Source organism: Talpa occidentalis, unplaced genomic scaffold (genome assembly GCF_014898055.3).
Source record: "Talpa occidentalis isolate TD23 unplaced genomic scaffold, MPIMG_talOcc4v2.1 talOcc4.11, whole genome shotgun sequence".
NCBI lineage: Eukaryota > Metazoa > Chordata > Mammalia > Eulipotyphla > Talpidae > Talpa > Talpa occidentalis.
This window is the reverse complement of record NW_023601104.1, coordinates 32232238-32248051: the sequence shown is the minus strand read 5'-3', so window position 1 is coordinate 32248051 and position 15814 is coordinate 32232238. Positions and strand designations below refer to the sequence as shown.

The 15814-nt window shown below is 38.9% G+C and overlaps 2 protein-coding genes and 1 pseudogene across 11 annotated transcripts in view; 1 reads left to right on the top strand and 2 right to left on the bottom strand.

Moving 5' to 3' along the window:
- IQCH (IQ motif containing H) overlaps nt 1-7289 on the bottom strand; it is a 207870-nt gene extending 200581 nt beyond the window's left edge. For all 7 annotated transcript variants that reach the window (XR_005123663.2, XM_037502778.2, XM_037502779.2 and 4 more), the window contains exon 1: nt 7162-7289. Coding sequence is in view for 6 of the 7 variants with exons in the window: in XM_037502778.2 (XP_037358675.1) it covers nt 7162-7212 (51 nt within the window). In the remaining variant the exon portion in view is untranslated. The remainder of the gene's footprint in view (nt 1-7161) is intronic.
- A 125-nt stretch (nt 7290-7414) lies between these two features.
- Nucleotides 7415-15814, top strand: part of AAGAB (alpha and gamma adaptin binding protein) — a 61471-nt gene continuing 53071 nt past the window's right edge. For all 4 annotated transcript variants that reach the window (XR_008549309.1, XR_008549312.1, XR_008549311.1 and 1 more), the window contains exon 1: nt 7415-7539. Coding sequence is in view for 1 of the 4 variants with exons in the window: in XM_037502777.2 (XP_037358674.1) it covers nt 7467-7539 (73 nt within the window). In the remaining 3 variants the exon portion in view is untranslated. The remainder of the gene's footprint in view (nt 7540-15814) is intronic.
- LOC119239503 (AKT-interacting protein-like) lies at nt 14260-15498 on the bottom strand (annotated as a pseudogene).

Here is a 15814-nt window from a genome sequence, read left to right as displayed (position 1 = left end):
TCCTTCCATTTGGATTTTCCTTGGAAATGAACTTCTCTCCAATGTCAAGCACCCGTGGACTAAAATGGTGGCTATGAAATTATTCTCTGCATTCATCTTAGAAACCAAACTCGAACAGATAAATACAGATGGCACCAATTATTGTATGGGCTGCTGCCACAAGAAAAACATTTTGTTATGCAAATTTATGAACCCAACACCTGTTTCAGCAAGAGTCACACCAATAACAATCTGCAGACTGGGTTGCTAAAGGCATTTTGAAACGGTTACCTTTTCTCTGTTAGCTTAACTGAACTTATACATTGATCCAGGCTATGTTATCAATTACTCTTGAATATCCCCATGGAGCCCAGTATTCAAAGGCTCAGGCTTTGTCTCTTTTCACTGATGGGCATCACAGTCTGGCAGGCACATCTGGTCATTTGTACTCAGCACAAATTGTCATGTAAAGCCTTCAGGGCTCACAGATTGAAATTTGAACACACCTACTGTTTCCTTGTAGGAACTAAAGATGAAGATGTACTTCTTTTGATTGTTTTGTCCAAATTACTGCTGTAAGCTAATTTATAGTCTACTCTCTAAGGAGAGTTGGCAAGTATAAAGAGGCAGTTCAAGGGCAAGACCACTTCCAGGCCCATGTTTTTTGGTTCATACGTTGAATGCACTGGGTTCCCTTCTTGTAGCACCAGTATTTGTACTATTTGTGGCCTCATATATCATTCGGTAATTATGCCTGTCAGTTGCTGGAGGGATACTTACTGGGAATTAAAGGTCTGGTTTCTTCATCTGCCTTGTGTGGACAATTGTACTTCTTTATTAAGTTGTGAGATAATATGTAATAGACCAAGTACATAGGAAGAACTCAGTAAAATGCAGGTGAACATAATTCCTAGTCCTATCATTTGCTAGTCATGCAATCCCCATACCATCCCAATTGTCACCAAAAAAAAGTTACTCTATTTCATTAAATTTTTTAAAAAGATTTATTTATTTATACAAGAACCGAGGTACAGGCCAGATGTGCAAGAGTGTGAGAGGATTCACCAGAGACAGAGCAGGGAACAGAACAGGCTGCTGACGAAATACACTGCTGAGGGGAGCAGCGGGCGAGACAGGAGAGGTCTGTCGCACCATGTGGGCATCTCCATGGCCAGCCAGGAACCAACCAGCACTGCAGAGGCTGCGGACCGCTTCATAGCGCTGCGCTCAACCATCTGCGCCACTATGGAGACCCCTGTTTCATTAAATATTTGACTGAAAATGAGAAATTGTGTGAAAATGAATGAAGATAGGCTTTGGAACCAGACAGATATGAACTGGAATCCTAGTTCCTCTACTAAATTGAGCTTGACAAATTGACTTGGTCTCTTAGTGCCTTAGTGTTCTCATCTGTACAATGGTGATAAATAGCTATCTCTCAGAATAGTGACAAGAATAAAATTCGTTAATGTATGTACAGTGCTTTGTATAGGACTATCTACATAGGAGGGGATGGAACAAATGTTATTTCTCTCCTGAAATGTAAAATCTAGTGAAATCTTCATACACAACTGGCACTTAGTAAGTGTTCCTAGATTTGAATTGTTTTCAATCTTGCTTAAGAACTTTTTACTTTTCTTTCCAGATATTTTCTTCTCCCCTCATAATAACCACACATCTGTTTGTATAATTGTAATAGAGACAAGTACTGTAGGAAATGTTTCACCAGACATGGGTAGGCAAAGAGATTAAATTCTAACTCTCTGTTCCTTCGTCAAATAAATCCAATCTACCATGGTTAAATTATGCCTGTCACTGATCATCTCTGTGATCATCAAATGCATGGCTTTGCACAAATTTCCTACTTGGAGGGAGATGATTATTTTGATAGTTTAGGGTTAAAATAAGGGCTTGAATAGAAAGCCCTTGAAAGCACTAATGCAGCAAAGATTTACCTTAGAATTTTAAAGAGCCATGCAATTAGAGTCCATATTGTCAAAAGCAGTCTCATAATTCCATTTTATTTATTTCTGATATAGTTTGGCTGAGTTGTTCTCTTCCCTTTCCCATTCATTTTTTGTTGTTGTTGTATGCTCTTGGCAAGCCAGACACAGGAAATGAAATGAGACAGTGATCAAGCTGTCAAATAACTAATATTTCCAAGGTTGGTATCAACATGCAGCTGTTGGGTCTTTGAAATATGATTTCCAAACTAATTAAAAAGATAATTTTGATTGCAAGACTAGGTGGTCCTTGTTGCATAAACATTAGGTCAAACCAGCATTTATATATGTTAAAAAGATACCACATATCACATTATCATCAGTCAAATATAAAAACAAAACTTCTAAAGTACCCAGTAGAAGAAAGCATGTATGACACATTCCAGAGTCTCCCCCACACTTCTTCAAGGTTGTGCTATAATCTTTCAAGAATGGATACACACTGGATTTATCTTTATCTCTGAGCAAGTTATTTCACCTTTTTGTACCTTAGTTTCTTCTTTTGAAAACTGGTAAAAATAAGATCTCCCTAATAGAACTTTTTTGATAGGATTTGAAATAATCAAAAGCTCTCAGCATAGTGTCTGGCTCTCAGTGAGTGTTGGCCACTATTTTAATTGTAATAGTCATAATTATCACTATAGTAAAACACCACTATTCTGATTATTTGAGGGAAACATTGTACAAAGTCTGAATCTATAATTCAGAGTTGATTGGAAGTGACAGAAGTTAAGTAGTTAACAAAACACTGCCTAGTAGAAGTCTATGTGGAAGTGATAATCACATTTTCTGGACCTCAAAAAATGAAAACAGACTTTGACACATGATCTGATGATGGGACAGAATATTCACAACCAAAACTCTCCTGGAAAATCCAAACACTAAAGCACATGTTTTCATTAAATTCATACAGAGTTTAGACCACTAATTATTTCTATATTAATATTTTCTCTTATTTCAGACATTTAATCACAATATTACTTTTGCTATTTTACCTTTTTATTTAGTAATTAATACTTTCTATGATTTACTATTTATACCTTTTATTATCTTTTCTAGAGAGCAGAAAATGTTAGTCCAACTTTACTGATATTTGAATAGTTCATAAATTATTGGAGACTGAATAAATGAGTAAATCATAACCCAGTCACCCAGGATCTGTTGACCTAGTCCTGTACTAGGTAAAATGGGATAGCCAAAAACCAGCCTGTAACAGAGAAATAAGGTTTGTTTGCCAAATAGCAGCACCCAGAAAGTTGTAGTTAAGAATGGAGTAGTCCTGGTTAGAAAAACAGGTTAAAATTAATTTTTCTTTCTCCTTTAGGAACTTTGAGTAAAAGGCAAACTAATACACACAAAACTAAATAATATTAAAGGCAAGAGACCAGCTCTAATAATAATACCTACTGAATGGTATGCCTTATGTATTATCCTATACTTTAATCCTTACAAGAATCCTAAGAGGGAATTCATATTATTATCTTCATTTTATACTTGAGGGAATGTGACGTACGAAGAGGCTGTTACCTGTGCAAGGTAAACAGCTACTTAATTGGTGTAAGTCATTAACAGTATATACCTAATATCTATAAATATACAATTATGTATTTGTAAATATGTAGAGCTAGAGATTGGTGAAAATTTTGTGGATAAGACAGGATTTAAATATCTAGACCAGCAAAATGAGGCAAGGGAGAACTTTTTTTTTTTATAACCAAGAGTGATGGATTGAAAAGATTTAAGAATGCTTTTATTTTCTAAATACAACGTATGAGTCTGCCATAACACTCATCTTTGGTCAATTTCTTTTTCATAATGTGAAGATAATAGTAATACTTACTGGATAGCTTTGTTGTAAGGTTTAAATGAGTTAAAATAGCCACAGTATTTAGAATTATGTATGAGACCTGGTAAATACTATGTGAGCTATGATTATTGTGATTTTTTTCCTTTGAAATTATGTTACAGTTGATATTTCACAATATGATCTATAGTAACTTAGATCTACTATAGCTAGAGTAGTAACTTTCAAACTTGAATGTGCCTCAGTATTATTTGAAAGCCTTGATTTAATAGGTTTGGACTGATAATTTACATTTCTTACAAGTTCGCAACTGGTGTTCATGATGCCAGTCCTGGAACCACTGTCAGAACCACTGGTCTAAAGAGTTACTTAATGTATCTGATTGAGATGCAAACCCAATATCCATATTAGAATGAAGTTACTGAGATTTGAAGTAACTCTACTTTTTTGTCCTCTCTCTCACTGTCTCTCTCTTACACACACACACACACACACACACACACGGAGTTATTTATAAATTGATAGAAAGAATTTAATTGCTTAGGATAACAGACAAGGAAGTCTACTTTATAATAAAAAGAAATCTAAATACATGTAGCTGTGGGCAAATTGGGTTAATTTAGAGTCAGAAGTAGAGCTAATCCAAGCTGTGCATATTACAGAAAACTCAGGCCCAGAAATGTAAAGTGACTAACACAAAGTCAGTCACCTGGAAGAATATCACTACCAGGGTCAGACTTTAGTATCATGACTCCCATCAAGAGTTCTTTCCATTAGATCTGTTGCTTATTGGTAGCCTGTTTGAAGGAAATAAATCACAGCCTCAGGCAGAAGTGGAATTGATGTTGCATGTCTGGAAGTGCTGCTGTATGCTCACAAATGCTTAGGACTCAGTGGGAAAGTAGGGAAGATCTTCTCATATATCTCTGTATATCTCTAGGGATAATTTTAACTCTATTTAGCTATCAGCCTCAATAATAAGGTTAACACGAAGGCTTTCTTTCTCTGCAAAGCCCTGACCACTTTGTGTTCCAGGATAACCTTTTTAAGCAAGTGGGGATGCTGATCAGCAAGGATATGACATTCTTAGTTGTTCTGTTCATTTTTAAAAATTCATTGTTACCGATACTGATACTGTAATGTTGTATCCTGAATTGATACACCATAAAGATCAGTCTGTATCTCAATCAGATACATTAAGCTACCTTGTCATCCCACTTTGAAGTGAAAAGTCTTTTCAGTCAATACACTATTCTACAATATTCTAAACCATAAAGTGAGTAGCTCTGAGAAATAGAATTATCTCCAGGGAAAGTGTGAAATTAGAGGTGAGAATTATTTCTGGTCTCTTTTCTAGAGATATTCCATGTCTGGAGAAATAGAAGAAACCAAAGATAAATTTAATTGTCCTGTTGTCAACATGAAGCATACCATGGGGTAGAATTAGCTGTTTCTGTGTAGGATTCACTGTTAGTGTTCATGTGTAGTGAACCTTGCCCAAAGAGATGCCCTTTGCGCTTGGATATAGGGAGGTGACTTCCAGATCCTTAAAGTGTCCTGCTTGGTAAGAGTGTCTTTGGGGGCTTTGACTACCAGCAGCCTAATAGAGTGACTTTTTATGGGGTTTTGAACAATGCTGTATCAGTTCTTCTGGAGGAAATGAAAAATATTAGTCTGACTTCCAGGAAGAACTGAAGATAAATGGTCAGTATGTGATCAAGTCCCAGTAAAATTTCTGAACATTGAAGTGTTTGGTATGCTTCCTTAGTTAGCAGTAGTCTGCCTAGTGTCACGTGTGGAAGGTGGGAGAAATGCCATCCATGGCTTCCTGGGGAGAGGATGGCTTGAAGCTCCATTTGGAACCCTGCTGGAGTCTGCCCTATGCATCTCTTCCCTTGGCTGATTTAATTTGTATCCTGTCCCTAAAACAACACCATAATGGAAAGCAGAGCATTTTCCTGAGATATGTGAGCTCTAGCAAATTAGGCAATGTGAGGGTGGCCAATCTGTAGACAGCTGGCCTGAGTGATGGTGGTTATGGGGACTCCTGAACTGGCGGTTGGTGTTAAAAGTCTTCTGGGGACTGATCCCTCAGAATTTGCAGTTTGGCCAAACTCATTCTATGGTGATGGCGAAAGAGAGGGTAAAAAATGTAAACTAAAAAGATTTAGGTATGAGACATAATGTGCAATCCTATGAAACAGATGAGTTTAGGGGGTTGTATTTTGGAAAATGTAAATTTAAAGAAGTATCTCCCAGATAGGAGTAAGAGACCAAAATCCTGGCAGAAAGAAAAATATGACCCATTGCAGATCTGAGTGAGATTCTTATAGAGTGACTTTAAGTAAATTACTTCAAGTCTTAGTCAGGTGGAGCTAAATATAGGAGCTAAAAAGTGCCAATATATGTGGAAACGTTTTAAAATTAACACATATAAATAAGAAAAAAAAAACCACAAACTGCTATTGCCATTTCAGAAAAATCTGAGGGTAACTGTCACAAACTGGGTTATACTGGAGAAGTTAAACCTTTTTTGATATATTTCCCCCCTCAGACTTGAAAAGGTTATTTTTCTGATTTTTTGAATTTGTCACATTACTATATTAAAAAATTTAAGTTGATTTGAATTCCAAGTTATTTTATATATTTTCTTATCTGTGTATTCCCAAACAGGGGACTTATTTTATTTAATTATTTTTTATTTTATTGAGATATAACATTATACTAGTTTCAGGTATATAACATTACAACATGACTCAGTGTTTGTGTACAATGATATGATCACCAAATAGCTACAATTTTTTTTTTTTCTTGTAAGGGGAACTTTTACTATCTACTCCTTAGTAACTTTTAAATATACAATATAATATTATTAACTTTAATCACCATGCTGCACATTACATCCCCAGGACTTATTTTATTTGCAAGGGGCTTTTAAAGCTAGAGAATTGGGGTGCTTAAGAAAAGCGATTCACATGTATCAATTTCTCCCCACATCTTTTATCATCTCCTCAATGTGTCTGATTTGTATCTACCCTACTCTCCCACAACGTTGGTTCACATTTTCGAGAAACATTTTAAATGTGCTCACCACCTCCCTCGCCCTCCCACACCCCCCAAGTAAAAGTTGTCAGCTGAGGTGTGCGGTCTTGGAGTGTTACCAGAGGCAGAACAGTCATGCTACTGGAGGTGTGTCAGGCTCGGGGGTTAGGTCTGGGTGGGTATATCTGAGAATTCTCTGCGGGCCGTGCCCTTCGCAGGTTGGAGGCAATGTGGGGTCCCTTCTCCAAATGGGTGGGCGCGAGGGGGATCAGCAGAGCTAGGTCTCGCTTAGAAGTCTTAGCTGGGCAGGGCCGGGAGAGGCCCATTTCCCACCTGGATTAAGATGGTTCCAATGGGGTCGTAGCTCTCGGCCGGCTGTGCCATGGTTAGGCCTAGGAGAGCTACCGCCAGCACCACGGCGCGGAAAGCTTAGGTGAAGGCGCTGTCTCCATGGCAACACCACGCAGTCCGGCCGGTCCTACGCCGGAAGCGGAAGAGGGGGGAGAAGGGCGGAGTCAGGGCAGCGGGTATATACAGACAATGCGCCCTTCCGAGTGCGGCCCCCCCGCGCGTGGGCAGCATTGGTACAGCCCGAGGCGGAAGCGGCGCCCGGGAAGAAGCGGCTGGACAGCGCAGCTATGGCTGCCGGGGTTCCCTGCGCGCTGGTCACTAGCTGCTCTCCCACCTTCAGCGGAGACCGGCTAGTTCAACGTGAGTAGTATGGTCAGCGGCCGCCCTCCAAGTTTCCCGTGCCTCGGGGGGCGACGGCCTCAGGACCCCGCCTGCCCGCTGGGCCTTGGTCCCCGGGCTTTGCCTCCCCAACTGGGTGGTCCGAGATCCCTCCCGGGCCCACTCGGTCGAAGTCCCCAGCCCTCTCTGGTGTCTGCCCCCACCTCTGACACGGCTTGATTTTCTGGTGACCCGGCTTTTGCGTTGCTTCCAGCTTTTTCTGTAAAGAGGGACTAATCCTTGCGCCCCCCAGCCCATGGGCTCTTGTGGGACATTCTTGTTGAGCAGAAAGGCTCTCTGGAAATGGGGCTGAGTTACGGCGAGTGTGGGGTGCAGGGGTGGTGATTTTTGTTGCTCGCCCTGCTCCTGAGTAGTATGTTCCCTCTGTGCTACCTTCATGTGTGCTGTGTAAGACTTGTGCGCCTTCTCCCCTCCACTCTTCAGTTACTCACTGCCCTGCCTTCCTTCTCAGCCAGCAGTCCTTGGTGGCTGTTACCGGGTCTAGTCCCTTTGCCTCTGGACCTTCATAGTGGCTTTCAAACTTAATCAACTCTTAAAAGAAGCCATAGGCAAGAGACCGGTGGAGGAGAGAGAGAGAGAGAGAGAGAGAGAGAGAGAGAGAGAGAGAGAGAGAGAGAGAGAGAGAACGGGATTGCGTACGAGGCTCAACTTTCCACTTAGTTACACGCTGTGAAGTTGATTGTAACTCAAGACTCCTGTTGTAAGTGCCTGGCTTCGAGACAGGAATATGCCTCTCAGCTGTGTGGTCTGGACCCACCCTCTTCAGTTTTCTTAGCATTTAAAATCTAATTCCATCATATATTACAAGATTGTTAAGATTTTTGGTGTATTTAACTTTCCGAAAGAATTAAATGCATTTGGGTTTCTTTTGCTGATATATAAACGTCCTTTCAAAGCCAGTCTCAAATATTTTGTGAAGTATTCTGATGATTAGTATTTTCATGTGCTTTAAGGATCAGAATTGGCAGGTGTGGTCATTTTCTTGGAACTGATTACCTCTAGTTAGTGAACAGAACATGGCACTTCTTTAAAATAGGTTAGTATCATTGAGAGTAAGTTAATTTTGTAAAGTAATGCACTTTATTTCTGTATGTAAAATACTTCTTTGATAATTCAAAAGCCAACCTTTATGTTGCTTAAACTTAGGTGGCCTTTACTTTGTGATTATAATAATGTTATGTAGTAAAAATACAAACAGCTAAGTGAAGCAATTGATTGAAGTACAGAAAAGGGTAACTGTGGAGAACATTACAATGAAGTATTTGATGAGCATTCACCGTTTTTGGGATAAGATAGAGACTACTATAATGAAATAATTTTTTAGGTGTTCAGTGATATTAGGCCATACATAATATGATTATGGATTGCTCTGACTCAAAGCCAGGCACTTAAAACAGGTGTCTTGAGTTATAATCAACTGCATAGCATGGAACTTTAAGTAGAAAGTTGAGTCTCTCACCCAGACCTATGCTCTCTCTATTCCACTGGTCTCGCTGCCTGTGGTTTCTTTTAAGAGTTAAGTTTGAAGGCCACTGTGAAGGTCCAGATGCAAAGGGACTAGCCCCAGTAATAGTCACCAATGAATGCTGGAGGACAGCTGACGCTTGAGGAGGAAGCTGAGGCAGTGAATATAGAGTGGAGGAGATTGATTTTGGATCTGAGTTATTTTGGATAGGTCTGGTTTCATTTCACCAGGAAGAGGAACCTTTAGGGTTTCTCCAGTTTCTCTTTCCTTCCACATTTGATCTATTTTACCGATTTTAACCAATAAATGGGAAATATTTCATGGCCAAATAGCCAAGTTTGTTATAAAAACAGGAAATAAAAATCACTAGATCTCTGCTATGAGTAAAGTGCATAGATCAACTTTGTGAGAAACTTTGTTTTGATTTGTCACTCAAGGGCCTTTTTTTGTGCAATATTCTGGCTGGTTGTCTGATGTGGGATTAAAACAGCATTATAGACTGACAAATAGACCTTTAAAATGTACTGAAGGCTCTAGGGACTTGATAGACTTCTGCAAGACTGTATGTGGTGTGCTGGCAGTCATTGGTGTAGGGTCAGACCTTTCTATCTTGTGTATTTATGTGAACATTTTTTTTTTTTTGGAAAAGCTTATTCTGATACGAAACTGAGCGCTAGTCTGCTAATTACTGTACCTAAAATGATGACTAAGATACTGTTCCTACACTTAAGAGGGACATAGTGAAAGGGTGTGCTCTGCCTGTGAAAATATTAAAATGTAGATTATGTATCTGTTTTAACATCTTGCTCTATTTTCTTAAAAGGAACTTTAGATAGAAGAGTTCCCAGAGACTGACTTAAAGTATGTCATGCCAACTTAGCAACTATTAATATAAGCCACTCAGATTTTACATTTGAGTATTTGGAGCAAAAAAAAAAATTAGTGAAATGTGGGCATTTGAAGATGTTGTAATCACAATAACCACTTATTATATGTATATTAGTAGTCTTCCCAAACATGTTTTCACATAATTTGTTTTTTGTGTTCCTGTGAAGTCATAAAGTCAGGGTCTGCATTTTAGAAGTGAAGAAACAGTGTCTTGGGAGCACTTGTCCAAGACCCTTGGGGTGACTTGTCCAAAATGCTGTGGTAGTACTAGAGCATATATTCACAGTCAGGATTTTTATGCCTAGAATTTGTGAATGAAATGTCTTAGAAGTCCTTAGCAGTCAGAACCATTTAAGTTTAAGATGGTAGGCGTTGGTGTAAGAAATGTTAGAGAAGACTAACCCCTAAAAGAAGGTTTAGATAGGCTCGCATTTCCACTTAAGATGGTTGAAATCTTAACACTGGGTAGAGAAAAAAAATCTTTGCTCAGTGGAACTGTTTTTAAAAGGAGCATTATGCATGCCTGATAGTCGTTAACAGTGTCTGAATTTTTGTTTTCTCAATTGAGTGAACCTAAAGTAGAGACATTATGAATTAGTCACGCCTATGTAGAATTAGCATTGAAAAAGAAATCCCAGAAGTGGGGTTACTAGGTCATATTTTTAATTTTCTGAGGAACCTCCATACTGTTTTCTGTATGGCTGTACCAGTATATATTCCCACCATTGGAAAAGGATTCCTTTTCCTCCATATCCTCCAGCATTTATTGTTGGACTTTTTAAAAAATATTTTATATAATTCTTACATCATTTTTCATTTTTGCATAATGTATGCATTTTCATTTTGTTTATATTCCCCATACAATTGCACCCCCCCCCTTATTTTGACCTTAGTCCTTCCTCTTTCCCGCCCCCAGCCCCACCCAGTGTGTCTCTGCTTTATAGTTGCTTGTTGATTTTGATTTTTTACTTTGTATTAATTAGTCTTTTTCCTGGTCCCTTATTTAGGTTTTCTAAATTCCTGCTATAAGTGAGACCATCCGGTATTTTTCTTTCTCTTTCTCACTTGTTTCGCTGAGCATGATCCCTTCTCGCTCCATCCATGTTGCTGCAAACTGCATGTGTTTATCTTTTTTGATTGCTGAGTAATATTCCATTGTATGTATATATGTACCACATTTTCTTGATCCAGTCATCTATTTTTGTGCATTTGGGTTGTTTCCATAGCTTAGCTATTGTAAATAGTGATGCTATAAACATAGGGATGCAGGTGTCCTTTGGAATTAATGTTTCTGTGTCATTTGGGTAAATACCTGTTTCTTGACTTTTTAATAATAGCATCATTCCAACTGATGGGTGAAATCTCACTGTGGCTTTGATTTGCATTTCCCTAATGATAAACTATGTGGAACATCTTTTCATATATCAGTTGGCCATCTGTATGTCTTTTCTGAAATATCTGTGCCCATTTTTTAATCAGGTTATATGTTTTTTTGTTGAGGTGTATATGTATTTTGGACATTAACCCCTTGTCTCATATATGGTACGCATATATCTACTCCCATTCAGCAGGCAGCCTTTTCATTTTAATGATGTGCAGAAGCTTCTTAATTTGATGTAATCCCATTTGCTTATATTCTCTTTCTTTGCTGTTGGCAGTGTATCCATAAAGACATCACCAAGGAAATGTCAAATTGCTTATTACCTATGTTTTTGTCTATATGTTATATGGTTTCAGAGATTAAATTCCATTTTGAATTAATTTTAGTATATGGTGTAAGATAATCTTCTAGTTTCATACTTTTGCTTATGACTGTCCAGTTTTCCCAAGACCATTTACTGAAGAGACTTTTATTTCGCCATTTTATGCTTTTGGCTTCTTTGTCTTAAATTAGTTGTCCATATATATGAGTTTATTTCTTAGCTTATAATTCCATTCCATTGATCTGTGAGCTTATTTTTGTGCCAGTACCATACTGTTTTGATTATTGTAGTTTTGTAGTATAGCTTGAAGCCAGGAAGCATGATCTTCCCCCTAACCATCCCCCTCTTTCTTCTTTTTTTTCTTTGGCTTATTTTGGCTCTTTGTTAATGCTAGCATTCTTAAATTTTGTGTGTTTGTGTCTTGATAAATGAAGAATCAAACCCCATTTTAGAGTTGAATAAACATCCCACTTGTGGCATACAGAATTTGACTCTTGGTATCAGGAAATCAGATACATTTACCCATAGAAACAATCCTCTGGGCCTCAAGTTTCCAAAAGTTCAGATAGCTCAACTATATGATAAACTAGATTTCGGGGGCTTTTACACAGGTAAAACCAGCTATCATCTATGGCATCACTTCTTTAGAAACCATTCATTCTTCTGCAAGACTGGGGTATTTGTAGTAGGGAATTTGTAAGTATAGGTCTATCCCTATACTTACAAAAGGATTTTGTAGTGGTTTACTAAGGACAACATTCTTGTTTTAAAGATAGGGGCCATTGTACAGTTTAACCAACATTATTCAATAACAGAATAGGAATAAGAGCTTGGATCTTCTAATTTGCTTTTTTCCTGTAGTTACCTGAGGTATTCTGAGTAGAGCATTTTGGTTTACTCCAGGAATTTCACTTTTGTAAATTTGTTTATTTTGTTCTGGGAGGAGGATCCTGCCTTTAATTGGATTGTATAGTTCTCTTTCTTTTCTTCAAAGAAAGATTGGGACAGCAAGATCTACCACAGGGCCTAGTGTTGTCATCACAGAGTGATTTCATTACGTGGGAATTTAAAATTTTTATTTTATTTTAAAGATTTATTTATGCATACAAGAACTGGGGTAAAGGCCAGAGGCACGGGGGTGGGGGTGGGGTGGATGAGAGGATTCACCAGAGACAAGAGTGGGGAATAGAACAGGCAGACTGACTGAAATACACTGCTTAGGGGAGTAGTGGGCGAGAGACAAGAGAGGTCCACTGCACCATGTGGGCTAACTCCCTGGCTGGGGATGGAACTTGTGCAGCAGTGGCTGTGGATAGCTTCATAGCACTGAGACTTAAGCCCCTTGCGCTAGCAGGGAGGCCCAGTGGTCAATTTTTTAAAGCCGTGATTTCAGCTGGTATTGAGGGTAGGGGAACTTTACTATGTTTTAGCTATGATACTTAATATAGTTAAAAATTTTCAATTACCGTTAAAATAGCTTCCATGAATTTTTAGCATTTTAATTGGGGGCATGATTTAAAATCCACCTGTTTTAAATGTAGAACATTTCCATCATCCTAGAAGGAAACCTATTTGCAGTCACTCCTTATTCACACTCCCAGCTCTATGCAACCACTAATGTACTGTCTTTCTATGAGAGGAATCATATGAGGTCTCTTGTATCTGGTTTCTTTTACTTAGCTTAATGTTTTTGAGAGTCATCTGTGTTAAAGCCATACTTCTTATTCCATAGTATGGATAGACCACATTCTTGATAAATGTTTACTCATCAGCTTGTTTACTCATCAGCTGATGTACATTTGGATTTCCAATTTTTGGCTATTATGAATAATGTTACAGTGGATATTTTAAGAAACAGTTGTACTATTTTATGAACTCCTAGATGTCTCCATAGTGGCTGCACCACTTTACATTTCCATCATGTTTTTGACCACATTTGTTATTATCTATATTTTTTATAATAGCCATTCTGGTGTGTGTGAGGTAGTATCTCACTATGGTTTTGATTTGCATTTCTCTAATAACTAATGGTATTGAGAATCTTTTCATGAGCATATAGACCATTCTTTTGTCTTTTTAAAATCATTTATTGGTTTATTTTGTCTCTACAAAATACATTAGTTTTTCATCATTTTAAATATTTGACTTCATAAGAAAGTATTTTAACACTTTGTGCTCTTCCTGCCAGAGAAATACAGTAAGTAATTTGCTTAGAAAAAAACCCCCAAAACCCAAACTATCAAAAAGTGTTCTGGTTTCCTCTTACCCACCTAATATGTACCTCAGTGATAACAGTTTATTAATCAGTAAGACTGAGTTTCAAATGAGCTTTCACTTAAGGAAGCTGATCCCTGTCTCCATCTCCACATCCTATGTATGCACAGCTGATACCACTGATCTAGAACTCATTTGATGGTGCTGGACACTATTATTAATAGAAATAAATGCAAATAAAATACTTTTAACATTTTATTCAGAAAAATACGTAAGCCTCGGGGCCCCCAGTAATTTGGAGTATTGAACTAGATAACCACTCTAAAGACACTGCTGGCAAAAATGACACATTACTTAGAGAGGTTTCCAAAGTTGCTGTTAGAACCAAAGTTTCTGTGGACAACACTGGTATCAGTCATTGCTCACAGTTTTGCTCTTCAGACAGTCTTTTGCCATTGGTCGGCTTGAACTATGCCGGAGTCCAGCAGGAAAGTGCACGGTGCACCCGGAATCACCAGCTCTTATGTTGCCTTTGTTTCCTTTACTGAAAGATTGTACTGAGCCAGGTTTTACCCATGATAACCAACAACATGAACACTTTTATTGTGCTGTTCTTCAGGCTTCCTTTTTTTGTTGTTGTTGTTGAAGATTTATTCATTTATGCATACAAGAGCTGGGGCACAGGCCAGAGATACGGGGTGTGAGAGGATTCACCAGAGACAGAGTGGGGAGCAGAACAGGCAGACTAACTGAAAAACACTGCTGAGGGGAGCAGCGGGCGAGTCAGGAGAGGTCTGCTGCGCCATGTGGGTTGCTCCCTGGCTGGCTGGGGATCGAACTCATGCTGCAGAGGCTTCGGATTGCTTCATAGTGTGGTGTTTAACCCCTTGCACGACCACAGAGGCCCATTCAGCCTTCTTTTTCGGAGTCAGCATCTCCTCTCTGGATTCATCAAGTCCTGAAGGATTCCAGGGGTGTTCAATTTTAGGTTGGTCAGACAGATGAACAGTTCATATCTTAAGACTGTTAACCACTTTACTTTTAAAAAGCTGAACATCTTTTTCATATAGTGCTGCATCTTCTGTGTTTAAGGGGTTTGCTGTATCAATCTTGTAGAAAGCTCTCCTTACATTAATACTTGGGAAAAGTGATTATGGGTCTGCCTTCACTTTGCAAATGCTCTCTTCACATCCAATTCCCCTGAGGTAGGATCATCTAGCGGGTGGAAAGTGGGAATATCAAACACCAAGCATGGACAGTCACCATCTGGGTATTTGTCAGAGATGTAAATCTAAACTTAAGTACACCATCTTGATGAAGTCCATGCTGTATGAACATTGCTCCAAACCACAATGCTGAAAGATAAGTGGCTGCACAAAGATGCCCTAACTTCTGCTCACAAAGTAAATTCAGAAGAGGGTGTTCCAGGTAGATAGGTCCATAAGAAGCATGTGTGCCATTTGTTGGCTGTGGTGCTGGAGCAGGAGATGTAGCTAAGTTATGGGCAAAGCATTTTTGGGAATAGAAGGCAGCTGTTTTCTTTGGAGCGGTGCGCAGAAGCCTGGTTTTGGCGTCCCCTGTTAATGGCTTCTCTTCACCGTCAGATCATTTGTGTCCAGAGCTTGTAGACCTGTTCCAGAATGGCTTCATAACTTTTGCTCCAAAGAAATTCAGTAGTCTGTGTCATCAAACTCTTCTGTCCTCAGTATTCACTTTACCTTGGTGCCTTCAATGCAGTGCTCCTGGCTACTTAGTGCCCTCACGGCCTGACAGCATCTGCAGCCACAGCACCAGGCCAGCCTGCCAGTCTTTTATCATCTTAGGTGAAATGTCTGTTAGAATCTTTTGCCCATTTTTATTTTTTAAAATTTTTAAAAAGATTTATTTATGCATACAAGAGCTGGGTGCAGGCTAGAGGTGCAGGGGTAGGGGTGGGGGCAGGTGGTGGTGAGAGGATCACCAGAGA